This window comes from Podarcis cretensis (genome assembly GCF_951804945.1).
Source record: "Podarcis cretensis genome assembly, chromosome: 2".
Taxonomy (NCBI): Eukaryota; Metazoa; Chordata; class Lepidosauria; order Squamata; family Lacertidae; genus Podarcis; species Podarcis cretensis.
This window is the reverse complement of record NC_137171.1, coordinates 22,482,515-22,495,762: the sequence shown is the minus strand read 5'-3', so window position 1 is coordinate 22,495,762 and position 13,248 is coordinate 22,482,515. Positions and strand designations below refer to the sequence as shown.

Genomic DNA, 13,248 nt, shown 5'->3' with positions numbered 1-13,248 from the left:
TTATACAGTGGTACCTCAGGTTAAGAACTTAATTTGTTCTGGAGGTACAGTGGTACCTCAGGTTACAAACGCTTCAGGTTACAGACTCCGCTAACCCGGAAGTAGTACCTCGGGTTAAGAACTTTACCTCAGGATGAGAACAGAAATCGCACAGTGGCGGCGGCGGCAGCGGGAGGCCTCATTAGCTAAAGTGGTACCTCAGGTTAAGAACGGTTTTAGGTTAAGAATGGACCTCCAGAACAAATTAAGTTCGTAACCAGAGGTACCACTGTAATGGCAATGGTGTCTACCTGAGAGGTGCTGGAACTGAGTTCCAGCTGGAAAAAAGCCATACAACTTCATGTATGGCTAAATGTGGCCAGCCATAGCTTTAAACGTCAAGGAGATAAAGAATTACACAACTTTCGGAAAACACTTGAAGGCAGCCCTGTTTCAGGACGTTTTTAATGTTAGACGTCTTATGTTTTTATATGTGCAGGAAGCTGCCTAGAGTGGCTGGAGAAACCCAGCCATATGGGTGGGGCATAAAATTATTATTATTATTATTATTATTATTATTATTATTATTATTTATTATATGTGTCCCCCCCGCTAACTATCTACTACTATTATCTGTGTGACTTCGGCCATTCCTCAGGAAGTGTGAGTTGCTCGTGCTTCCTTTCTTTCCCCAGGTATGTGCAACATCCAACATTTTTTTCACCGTTAGATGTGTGCACCCTGCGGTTACCAAAGAAGCATGAGAAAGAAGTGCAGTTAGTACTAAGATGGGAGAAAATGGATTCTGCTCCCCACACCACGCTAAGACTTCTTAAAACAGTCTTATACAGACAGGGTTACTTGTATTGTATAGTTCTATTAGCCTATTGGGTTATTGTGCAATTCCGCTGTGTTTGACCAGAGGGGACAGGAGAGCAAAATTATATTTTGCACAAAATAAGAGGCAAAGCTTCCCTCCACCCCCTTATTTTCTGTCTCCAGCCTGGTTTCAGGCTACCTTCTTAGTGTTGGCTTTCTTCAAAAAGAAAATAAACTCTGTTGGCATCAGCTCTTCACCATTGCTAAAATGACCCCTTGTTTTCAAAGGATTGTCCGCATTGGAAAATGCCTTTGAATTATGCTTGTGGAATAAGCTTAACTCGTCGGCGGGCAAATAAAATGATACCCCTTTCTATGGAGAGGTTCTTGTTAGCCCGTAAAGCCTGCCGTGTGGCTGCAGCCCAGGGTCGGTGTTGTTGTACATTTTCGATAGCCACACCAGAGTTGCAGAAAGTAGGGAAACTCACTCTCTCTCTTACCAGTTGCCATCCGATGTCCATTGTGAAGAAGAGACGCAGGAAGCATGGGTGAACGCCTTGCTGGGAAGAATATTTTGGGATTTCTTGGGAGAAAAGTACTGGTCTGACATGGTGTCCAAGAAGATACAAATGAAGCTCAGCAAAATAAAGGTATGGGCTGTTTTTCCAAGACTCGGCTCTCTTTATTCTAGAATAGGGAACGTACTGTGTAGCTCCAGGCTAGCTCAGTAACAAGGGCTACATCCACAGCCCCTCAGCTGACTCAGCCTCACCCCATCTTGGAAAGTTCCATGTGTTTGTGTGTGTGTGGGGGGGTTTTCTCCTGGTGAATCCATTGGGGATCCTGTCATTGTCATATCCACCTGCCATCAATCCTCGGGCAGTAGGCAGTGGGAAGCTGAGGTAGGCCTGCAGGGCCAGGAAGAGGAACGTTTCTCCAATCCGGCCCCATCCCTACTCTAGTCTGGATCAAAGTGGGGCTTGGATTGTTCAGTCCATATATTGATTCCCCTCCCACAAATTGATTTTTTTTCTCAGCCCCTGCGCTTACTTGCTCCTGCCACTTCTTTTTCCTGACGTTGCACACCTGAGACACATGTTTTCAGTACCCACCCAATTCCTGTGACTGTAATCTGTTTTTAATTGTGAACTGTTAAATGGTATTAATCTGCCCTGGGACTGGCCGGTGAGGGGCGACTTAACAATGTTGCTCTTTACAACAATGGATAAAGCAGGGCTTGCCAGCTTTTCTGACCCTTTTGGGTCAGTGTAAAACCCTCAGAAATCTGTCTCCAGAAGGGCTTTGCTTCAGTCTTCTTGTCTGTTCCCGAGGGCAAACAAGAGACCAAAGTATTCAGTTCTTTTAACTGATAGTGCAAATAACATTATAATAACATTTTACCCCCCTCCGTTATCTTGCAAAGAGCAGTAACCTATGTTGGTTATAATGCCTTTCTCAAACCTAAAGACAAATGACTACTAAGCCTAGATTCAGCCCAAGGTCTTTGAAACATTACCTTTTGAATATCATATATAGAGAGAGATATAGATATAGATAGATAGATAGATAGAGATATAGATATAGTGGGAATACATGGAACTTTCAGTATTGTATAGGTTACTACTTAAAAAACAACAGAATCTCCAGGGTGAGTATCCTGAGTTTGCATTCCTAAGAATATAAGCAATAAGTGAATTCCTATATGCGATAAAAGTCTACCTAGTGAAGCGTTCTATACAGGCAGTGTGTGGCTACCAGAAATAATATTATATTAAAATTTATATTCTGTTGTTCCACACAGTGGTGCCCAATGTGGCCCCCGGCACCCGTCTTCAGCCCACCCTTGCTTTTAAGAAACCTTCTCCATATCTTCCCAATACTTCAGCACGCTTAACTAGGAAGTCAGATTAGTAAACCCTGTTGAACACAATAGGACTTAATTTCCGGGTACTGCATGTACTTTAATGCTTTAAAGAGACTCTCTTTTTCATTCATTCAGTTGCCGTATTTCATGAATGAACTAACACTAACTGAACTGGACATGGGAATTGCCATGCCGAAAATCCTTCAAGCCTGCAAACCTGCCATTGATTATAAAGGTAACATATCAGATTTTTAACTTTGTAGATTGTTTTGATAGCACAACTATCCTGTGACTATTCCCAGCAAACAATTGACGGGGTGCAGGGCAATTGTGTTTCCAATTCTAACGATTGCAGAGGGATAGCCATGCTTGTAAATGCTACTTTAATGTCTGTTTTTTATGTAATAACATTTGTATGGCAATTCGTTTTACTTGTTTTTATAGCCTTTCTACCATTTATTATTGAATGGCAAGATTTGTGCTTTTGAATCTTAAAGTTTATACACACATGCATTCAGAATGGGTATTTCTTCCCAGAAAAGAATGGGAGCAGAAATACTAGTAGTATTTGGTGTGGGGTTGCTGTATTTCAAAAAGTTAAATTCCTGACACCTGCAGTTGTTGAGCTAAATTCCCCCTTGATGCCATTTTTACACCTGAAAACCAGGACATGCCAGGGATTTTCCTGACGTATGGCAAGCCTAATTTGGTGGTACTTCTTAAAAAAAATTGAGGGAGAGTTTATGAACAGATATCCTGTTAGGCGGTTTCCCCAGCCCACTGGAACAGATTGGGGGGAGGTTATGGGGCGGTGCAAGAGGAGGGGGGGAGTCCTGTTGCACAAGTGAAAATCCTTGAGCTGACCGGACTCACTTGCAAAATATCGTCCTAAGACAGCAGGTTTTATGACTGAGCGTGAGGAAATGTCCGAATTGCAGGGAGCTGACCGGGAATATATTTCTGCAGGGGTGTGTGTGTGTTTGTGTCAACATCCAAAGTCAGAATCACGATCCAAAAGATGTAAGGGGTTGTCTTCAGTGTCTCTGATTGTTTCCTGATGAGTTTCTTGAGGCTTCTTCACTTTTTTGCTCGCTCCAGAAGTGAGGTATCCTCAAGTAGCTCCTTAGGAAGTATTGGAGCAAGAATGGGGAAGGCGTAATCATCCCAGCTGTTCCTTGACTGCAACTTCCATGCTCCCTGGTTGTGGCTGATGGTATTTGGAGTCCAGTGATGTTAGAGGGCCAAAGGTTAGCCACCCCGGCATTTAGGAGAAGCAGTAAGTGAATAAGTTTCCTTGATAAAGAGATTTTCCTCAAAATGCAGTGTTGCATTTTGTGTGGATACAGCTGTTTTGGCTTGTTTGGGTTTTACAGCTGTGTTTTGATGCTCTGAGTCATTGCTTCATGGTCTGTGAGCAGGTCTAAGGTTGGTCAGTGTCTGTCTGGGAGATTGCCTGGGAACATGCTTGACACCTTGAGTTTCATGATGGAAGGAAGGAAGCCTATAAAAAATAGGTTTTGATATGGCTGGCTAGCTGGCTGATTGAAGGATAAATGTTCTCCCTCTTTTTTAATGAACACATTATTGGTTTGTACAAAATGTTTATATGGGAAGAAAAATGCCCCGGAACAGATCTAACAACATTAAAAATATTTTATTATTTGAGAAGCAGTAGGTTTTCTAAATTTTTCAATTTATTATGAAATGTGTTGATTTTTGTTTAGTTTTGAGGAGTGGTTAGAGCTTACGACATTGGAATGAAGGGTGACTTCAAGGAATATGCTTTGTTCTGAAATAGATATTTAAACTTCATATTTACCACAATCAGGGCAGAGAAAAGCACATGTGTGCTCATAGTTTTGTGGAAGATGATTCTTAATGGTTCTGGAGAAATAAGTTCCAAGTTCACAGAAATGTAGAGTTGGAAGGGACCAAGAGGATCATCTAGTCCAGTCCTCTACAGTGCAGGAATCTTTCAAGGAAATACAGTGGTACCCCTAGTTACAAACTTAATTCGTTCCGGAGGTCCGTTCTTAACCTGAAACTGTTCTTGACCTGAGTCGCGCTTTCGCTAATGGGGCCTCTTGCTGCTGCTGCGCGGCTGGCACATGATTTCTGTTCTCATCCTGGGGCAAAGTTCTCAACTCAAGGTAACTCTTCCAGGTTAGTGGAGTTTGTAACTTGAAGCGTTTGTAACCTGAGGCATTTGTAACTCGAGGTACCACTGTAAACAACTATCCGGCTTTTAGAAGAAATCTATTGGGAAATTTTTAATGTCTGATGTTTTACCGTATTTATTTATGTGCTGTAAGCCGCCCAGATGGGACGTGGGTAGCGCTGTGGTCTAAACCACTGAGCCTCTTGGGCTTGCCGATCAGAAGGTCGGCAGTTCGAATCCCCGCGATGGAGTGAGCTCCCATTGCTCTTTCCCAGCTCCTGCCAACCTAGCAGTTCGAGAGCACGCCAAAAGTGCAAGTAGATAAATAGATACCGCTCCAGTGGGAAGCTAAATGGAGTTTCTGTGTGCTTCTTTGGTGTCAGTGTTCTGGTTCACCAGAAGCGGCTTAGTCATGCTGGCCACATGACCCAGAAAAACTGTCTGCGGACAAACATCAGCTCCCTCGGCCAATAAAGCAAGATGAGTGCTGCAACCCCAGAGTCGTTTGCGACTGGACTTAACTGTCAGGGGTCCTTTACCTTTAAGCCACCCAGAGTGGCTGGGGAAACCCAGCAAGATGGGCAGGGTATAAATAATAAAGTTATTATTACTATTATTATTTCACCCAACATAAAGCCGTGACCCTGAGATTAAGAATCTTCCAGCTGAGCATGGCCTTGCAGGGGAGGCCTGTAGATGAAGATGGTATCATATGTCAGTTTGGAATTATTTGAATCTCTTTTTGTAGCAATGAAGTAGAAAGCTAACAATAATATTTAACTTCTAGATATTATGTTTTCGCCCGAATTCTAGTGCTTAAAGAAATGGTTTGTTTTAGAAAAAGGCTAAACTAAAGAAAATGTAACCCAACAGTATAGGACCCAACAGTATAGGGCCAAACAAACAAAAACCATGTCTAAAGTATGGAAAGCAATGGCACTGTTATGCTTCAACTCTCAGACTATTGTCTGTCACCAGCCAGTGATTTGTAAGGTTGCGTTTTTGTAAAAGAACATAAACATGCTGGGGCTATGTTGCACAGCACACCTGCTTTTTTAAATCCCCTCTGGTGTTCTTGATGCTTGAAAACTTTGGATTTGTGCTTTGCAGAGGGAAATATCCTCTGAATTGTTTCCTCTGGTTGATTCATTATATTGTAGTTGTTTTTAAAAAGAATTGTTGGTATTTGGAGCATGCTGACTCACTGATTACATAAGTGGGAGCTTAAGGCTACATCTAGATACACGTGGAATCTGACTCTGGTGCTCTTTCATTTCACCAGTTGAAACCAAAGGGGAAAGTTCTGTCCATTTGCGGGAAGATAAATGGGAATTATTCATACTCTCCTATTTCAAATTCCAACAGGACTCTGCTTTTTATAAGTAATTAGTAAGACTGGCTGTTCGGAAAGCCACTTCCTCTTCCCATGCTGCTCTTTTCAGACTGCTAAGTTTCTACATCTGAAATAACAGGCATGAACACACAATGACAAAGAAAACGTAACTTATAGTTTTCATGGGCTCTTAACTGTTCCCACACTGTTTTGCAAGATGCTGTTTGCTGTGGCTTATTGGAAGAAATTGGATTTTTCAAAGACAAATCTCATTTTTCCATGCAGGGGAAATATTGTATTGTGCTTACGATTCAGTGTGTTCATTGATAAGATTAAACTGCTTTTTGCATTGGGAATAAACTGTTCCATATCTTGCAGAGGAATTCCCTGACTCCTCTTGAACTGGTTAGGTTATTACCTAGAATTGGCATTGCAGAATATGCCTGTCACTGCCTATCAAGTCCTTAGAAGAAATGGAATGTTGACAAATCTTTAAGAAACTAATTTCAAATGCAATGTGCTGAAGGGAAATACTTTGATTGTTAGAAATTCTGAGTGGATGCTAAATTTCTTTCAGCCTGTTCATCCTTGCCCCCTTAAATGTTTGTTCTCAAAAAAATTGTGTTTATTGATGATTTAGAAAGCTTGTTTCAGCAAATGAAAGAGATGCCTCCTTTTCCTGAATTGCATTTGACTGGACCAAGATAGGAAGGCTTCTATTGCTTGATAGGCCGCTACTTGTTAGAGAGCTTATTGTCTCTTATTAGGTATTCAATTTAGACGGAAAAGGAGAAGACACCTGCCCAACTTGCAGAAGTCTCTGCAGGATAATTTTAAACTGTAAAATTGCAGCATACTGAAGATTAAAGATGCCATGGTGATCTGGCAAGTTTGATTTCTAGCACTTGTTTTGTAGTTCTTCTGATGTTGCTGACAATCTGAACTCGTCTGCCATCTTTGTCCAGAGACAGTGTGATGTAGTGGTTAGAACAGCTTGGTGCCTTCCATATGTGGCAGGGGAGACACCTTGATCATGAATATATATGGAGGGCATCACTTTGCCTATTGCTGGGTTAGAGTGCAGGGCATAGACTGGAAAGACATGGGTTCAGATCCCACACCTATCCCTTGTTCCAGCCTACCACAAGGGATTTTTGTGGCGATAAAAAGGACACGGGATGATGTTCACCAGCCTGAGCTACTTGGAGCTGGGTTAGGTTTGAAACAAATTGAGTGGGAAAATAATTACTTTTGGCTGGATGTGCAAATTGTTGCACCACCAACCTACTGAAATTGGAACAGTCTCTGCATTTGGATGCGGATGCCGTTGTGCAGCCTGAAGTTCATGGAAAGCAAGGATATTGAAGATACTTCATTGAGCATCTGTGGTTATCTGAGATCATGGTAGAGGACTACATTAAAACAACAGGAAAGATTTTGGCACACACCACACTAAATGTATCCTATAATGGCAAGAACACATTCTAAAAGCTATCCTCTTGCCGTCAAGAGATCTGGCTGGATGCTTTTTGACCTTTGGCCTTCATCATCAGCTTGTATACTCTTCCAGGCCAAGAACACACTTCCTCCCAATTCATCGTAAACATTAGCATTGCATAAGCTCTGAGATGCTCCTTCTTTTCATTTCCTTCATTAGCAAGGCAGGAACAAAGTTCCAAGCCTGTTAAACGGCCGTTTTATCTCTCTGCCTCGCAGATGTTCTCTCCAACTTCCTCCTTTCATAATTGCGGGATGTTGCGCGGAGGAACAGAGAGAGCGCTTCACGTGCAAGCCGTTCTGCAGATCATTTCCCATCACTCATATGTCGCAAACAAATGAATGCCCACGTGAAGTGAATGGCAATTAAGACAATTGCCGATGCTTCCACGTTTTATGACCTGGATCTAAAGGTCAGTCAGGGTAGCTCTGCACATGCAGCTGGTCTTCAGAGTTTTCTGCTTCTGTCGCTGCCTCCTTACCTGATGCAAGCTGCTCCAAGCCCAGGGGGCCTTCATCAGAGCCGTTTCTCCAGTGGAGTACAAGCAGCTGAAGCCAAGGGCATAAGTGGTAACCAAGGGCTGCACGCCTTTTGATTCTTAGCCAGTACAGTTGAACCTCTACTTAACCATCACCTGTTCTTACGGTCGTTCCAAGTCGCGACCGTGGCAAATCCGGAAGTAACCAGCGGACTTGCTGCCATTTGTGCATGCGCAGGAGTGGCGATCACCGTTTTCACATGTGCAGAAGTGGGCAATCGCCGTCCACACCTGCGCACAACGGCGCCTCTCCCAGCAGCCCGTTTCAACCTCCAGACTGACCTGCGGAACGGATTATGATTGCAAATAGAGATTCCACTGTATCTATAGAACCACTTACAGCGGCAGTATTCTTAATTGTTTATTTCTGCAATGGCAGTCCATATAAAGTCCAGTGGAATGAAGGTTGTCATTTCGGCAAACAGTACAATACAGCTGCAGATTGCATGCCTTTGTAGGGTGTTCCTTCTTAATCAGCTGATCTGCAGAGATTCAGCTGCACAGGTACACATATGAAGGCCTCACAGGACCTTTTGTTAATCTTTAGAACAGGGACGGGGGACCCTTTTTCGGACTATGGCCTCCCCATCATCCTATGCCATTGGTGATGCTGGCTGGGGCTGGCAGAAGTTGAGAGTGCAGCAATATCCAGAGGGCTGTTGGTTCCCCTCCCCTTTTTTAGGAGTCCCCACCCCTACATTATGCCTTTGCAACCTGCAGCACCAGTATGATGGCCTATGATAGTGAAAGTGGCCTTTGGACTTTCCTAAGATGCCGAGGAAAGCTGGTTCCTCTTTACTGGGCCACCTTCTGTGTTGCAAGAGGGGAACTGCCTTCTCTTTCTGACCGAAGTTAGTCCAATTAAAAACACAGTTGCGGCTTGCTGAGACCAGCATGATGAATACTATTTAAGCCCTTAACATTTCTAGATTCTGTGATTTGCAGAGTACTGCCCCGTATCATGTTTGTAAGTTGCTTTTTGTCTAGTTATTTAATCTTAAGTTGCTATTTGACTAGTCGTGATAGTGTTGGCCTACCGTAAAGCAAGAGGTTTGAAAAAAGAGGTAGGGATCAATCTCTCTGTGTGTGTTTCAGCATTTTCCTGGATATTGTGTGGTAGTTTCAGTCATACCTAAAATGTTTTCTTTCCCCAACAATTCTAGGGCTTTGGATTGACTTGGAAATATCTTACAGTGGATCTTTTCTAATGACTCTGGAGACCAAAATGAATTTGACCAAACTTGGAAAGGAACCTTTAGGTGAAGCACTGAAAGTTGGAGAAATTGGCAAAGAAGGGTAAGGAATTTTTTTCCTATTATTTTGGTGTGTTTTTTTAAGTACAGAAAGCTCTTCATAAAACTCTGTAATAGAAACTAGATAGTGTTTGAAAGAGCTGATAAGACTGGAGTTATTTCTTTATAATGAATACTGGTTACAGTTTGGGGGAAGCTGTCACACTATGCTAAAACTGATCTCAAAAGTGAGAGGCAGGGATTGGTCAGTAAGTCTTGGGACCACCTGCGTACTGATCAATAACAACTTCCAAGTTAGCTTAACTGTACCCTAATAAACTAATGGTAATAGCAAAGCACTGGACAGAGATCATTCTGGAAATAGAATGATTTCTAGCTTCTCTATCCCAAGCAGGACTGGATTTAGGTTTGATGAGGCCCTAAGCTACTGAAGGTAGTGGGGCCCTTTATATGCCCAGCTGTCCTTTGTCAACAACAAATCGTCACTGTTTTTTGTGTTGAATATATGCTATATGGTAATTTATGGACCTAATAGGTATCTAAAGCCATTTGCGCAAAACAAAATAGGTACTTTATCACATTGGTTTTATTTTATTTTATTTTTTATCTTAAATTTTGGAAATGTACATCTAGGTTTTTTTTTCCCTTTAATTTTTTGAGGGGCCCCAAGAGAGTGGGTCCCTAAGCTATAGCTTGTTTAGCTTATACGTAAATCCGGCACTGATCCCAAGTAGGAATGGAGGGGGCAGAAGGGGAAAAATAAAAAAATTATGTATCAGTGCTAAATAAAAAGCTGGTTGCAAGCAATAAATGAACTGAGAGAAAAATCATAATTTTGTAATAGCTAATGTAATGAGCTCCAGAGACCACAACTGCTGCCAGCATTATCCAGCATAGTCGGTGGCCCAACATCCGAAGGGCACCACGTTGCCTACTGCTGTTTTAAACAGCTGTGTCTTCGTGTGCAGCACTAGAGTACATGTTCAGTCCAATTGAAATTCTGAAGAAGCTGCAACAAGGGAGCATTGCTTCTTCCTAACATTCGTTCCACCGCCATCATCCTGCCCATATTCTGTGTACATCTTAGGTTTGGGGTGGGTGTTGGGTCCCTCTCTCTCTCTCCCTCCCCCCCCCCCCCCCCGTTTTAGAAGCTTTGCACTTTTCCTTGCTCAAGTTGGATGTTTGTTTGTTGTCCACACTGCAGGAGAATAGACAAACAGCAGTCATTTATATGCCAAGTGCACAGAAACACAGGGCACCTATTATATATGTAAAAAAATTATAATCGGTGGGCATATGTATGTTTTTAGTAAGAGCGAAGGAAGAGAGGTCATATCTATGCTAGAACTGGGTCTAAAGTCCCAGCTTTTCAGCTTGCATTATTCTTCCCCATTGATTTCACATCTTTATATTGTGGGTGGCTGGCATCTCCTCTCTGCACAGATACAATACCTCAGTAGTTCTCTCCCATGTATTGGTTAAATCCCCTTATACCTATTACCAAGAATTGGTATCAATATTTTGTCTAATATTAATAGTTTTACTCGTGTACATTGATGCAGTTTTGGAAACCCAAGTACGTGATACTGCGTCAAATGTTCAAGTGTTGCTGCGTGGTCTAACTTGCATTAAAAAGAGCTTTGCTTAAATGTCAGCTGGCTAGTACTGTTTGCTTTATGTTGGCCAAATAGAGCCCCTCCTAGGTAAAGGTAGCTTGCAATTTCTCCATACTGTATCTTCTCTAATTGTATTTGTTTTTTTGGTTTTCTTCCCCCTTTCATTTCCTTTCCTTCTTTTGGTAATATTTGGATTCGTCAATCTGTGGATTTGTTTTGATCTGGTGAGTGGTATTTGTCGCATCATCTCATCCCTTGTGGAGTGTTCATTCTGTTTGTGCTGAGACCATTCAAAGGGCTTTTTTTGGCTGGAAATAAGGGGCAATGCTATTGCAAGTTGTTAGCCCCCTTCGGTAACTGAAGCCACCTGGCTCTCTAAGGTTTTTGCTTTTATCTTAACTAAACCTTGGCATGGAGTTTCATTGAAGTTAATATCTGTCTTTAACCCCCTACCCTAGCTACCTATCAAGGCTGAATTCTTTCTACTCTTTAAATTTGCTTGAAGGTGCTCTCTAACTTTTCTTCTGTGTTTGCTCCTTAAGTGATTCTAGCCGGAATCACTGAAATGACTTCCGGGCTAGTTGAGCGAGAGGAAGCACTCTCTTGTACTTTCCCAGTTGCCTTGGAATGTTTAAAGCTGGGCTTGGGGAATGACGTGTGTGCTCTCTTTGTATTGGGAGGCAAGCATCTCTCTAACCTGAGTAGCACAACTTCCCTGCTGTGCTCCTCTTCTTTCATTTTTTTAAATACAGCTGTTTGCCAATTTCCATTTGGTCTTTACTGCTCCATAGAATCAATAAACTGCAACATTCCTCCATTGTGGAGTTGTCACACCTAATTCTCCCCATCCTGCAGTCAGGGAAAAGCTAACAGTAAAAACTGTTTTCAAAGTCCCCCTCTTGAAGCTTGATAGGCCTTGATCCTCACGGGTATATTCAGCCGTTATTGCACTGTAGCCAGCACATGTTGCAGTGAAAGGGTTATTACTCAAGAACCTCTTCTTGAACTATCTGGCTTACTCCAAGGTTGTTTTATATAGCTGCAGATATTCTATAGAAGATGATGTTTCTATCTGGTTTCCAGCTGAGCTTGGTTTTGTTGACTAGTAATGCAGACTAAGGCTGTGTGTTCAAATTACCATGAACACGCATTCATTTTTGTCTCACCATTTTTCCCAAGGAGCTCAAGGTAGTATACATGGCTCTCCTCACTTAAACCTCACAACCACCCTGCGAGGTGGGTTAGGCTGACAGAAGACAGTGCCTGGCCTAAGTTCTCCATCGCCAAATGTTTTGCATCTAGCCATCCTGGTTGGGTGAAGTGGGCATGGGAGAAAAAATCATGGCTATCTAGTAAAATTGGCAGGATGGTACTGGTGGCCAGCTTCTCCTTGTTACTACCTGAACACTATGACAAGTTGCTGCTTGCAGATAGCCCTCTTGTATTCTGTTTTTGTCTGGTTGCTGGTGACTAAGAAAAATCTGAGCTTGGACAGGGCTTTGGAAAGGAATGTCCACTTGAGAACATGCAACTTGCATGTGAAATAGCCATAACAGATTATTACACCCATTACGGAGAAATTGCCGGTTAGGGCTCTTTGGATTACCATCGAGGTTTTGTTCCATATACGTATTGTTTTTAGTAATTCTGGGTTAGCTGGCAGTTCTGCAGTCATAACATTAGAGCCTGGGCTTCTCCCCTGCTGGGAACCCCTCAATATATACTGCATTCGAATACTTAGAGACTCAGCAAGATGCATTCCCTAGACTTGCCCTATATTGTCTCAGGCCTTCTTAATATGCCACCTATACTTTGCCTCTAAGACCATCACTGCCTTCACTGCTACTTACCAAATGTCTTGTCTAAAGCACTTCTGACTCTGTTGCTGCCGGCAACTATTATGATAGGTAGATGCGGCTCAGCTATGTGTGCAGGGGGCGATAAGAGGGAAATTATATGATACAGTGGCAAGAAAATAACTCCTGGAAGCCCATGGTGCTCACAAAAGCAACCCTCAAGTTTCATTCAGAAACCCATTTGACTTCCCAAGCATGTCTCATCCGGTCAAAAAATTGTGCTTAGTCAAAGTGCTCATCCCAGTTTGGTATTATAATTGTTTGCATTGCATTTAATTGTCATGAAAGACACTTGTGCAGAAATGTGTCTTCACCTTCCATTTGACTGCATGGA

At 42.4% G+C, this 13,248-nt stretch overlaps 1 protein-coding gene across 5 annotated transcripts in view; it reads left to right on the top strand.

Moving 5' to 3' along the window:
* Nucleotides 1-13,248, top strand: part of TEX2 (testis expressed 2) — a 93,290-nt gene that overhangs the window by 69,884 nt on the left and 10,158 nt on the right. For all 5 annotated transcript variants that reach the window (XM_079965369.1, XM_079965371.1, XM_079965370.1 and 2 more), the window contains exons 6-8: nt 1,302-1,448; nt 2,798-2,897; nt 9,353-9,485. In XM_079965369.1, coding sequence (XP_079821495.1) covers nt 1,302-1,448; nt 2,798-2,897; nt 9,353-9,485 — 380 coding nt within the window. The remainder of the gene's footprint in view (nt 1-1,301; nt 1,449-2,797; nt 2,898-9,352; nt 9,486-13,248) is intronic.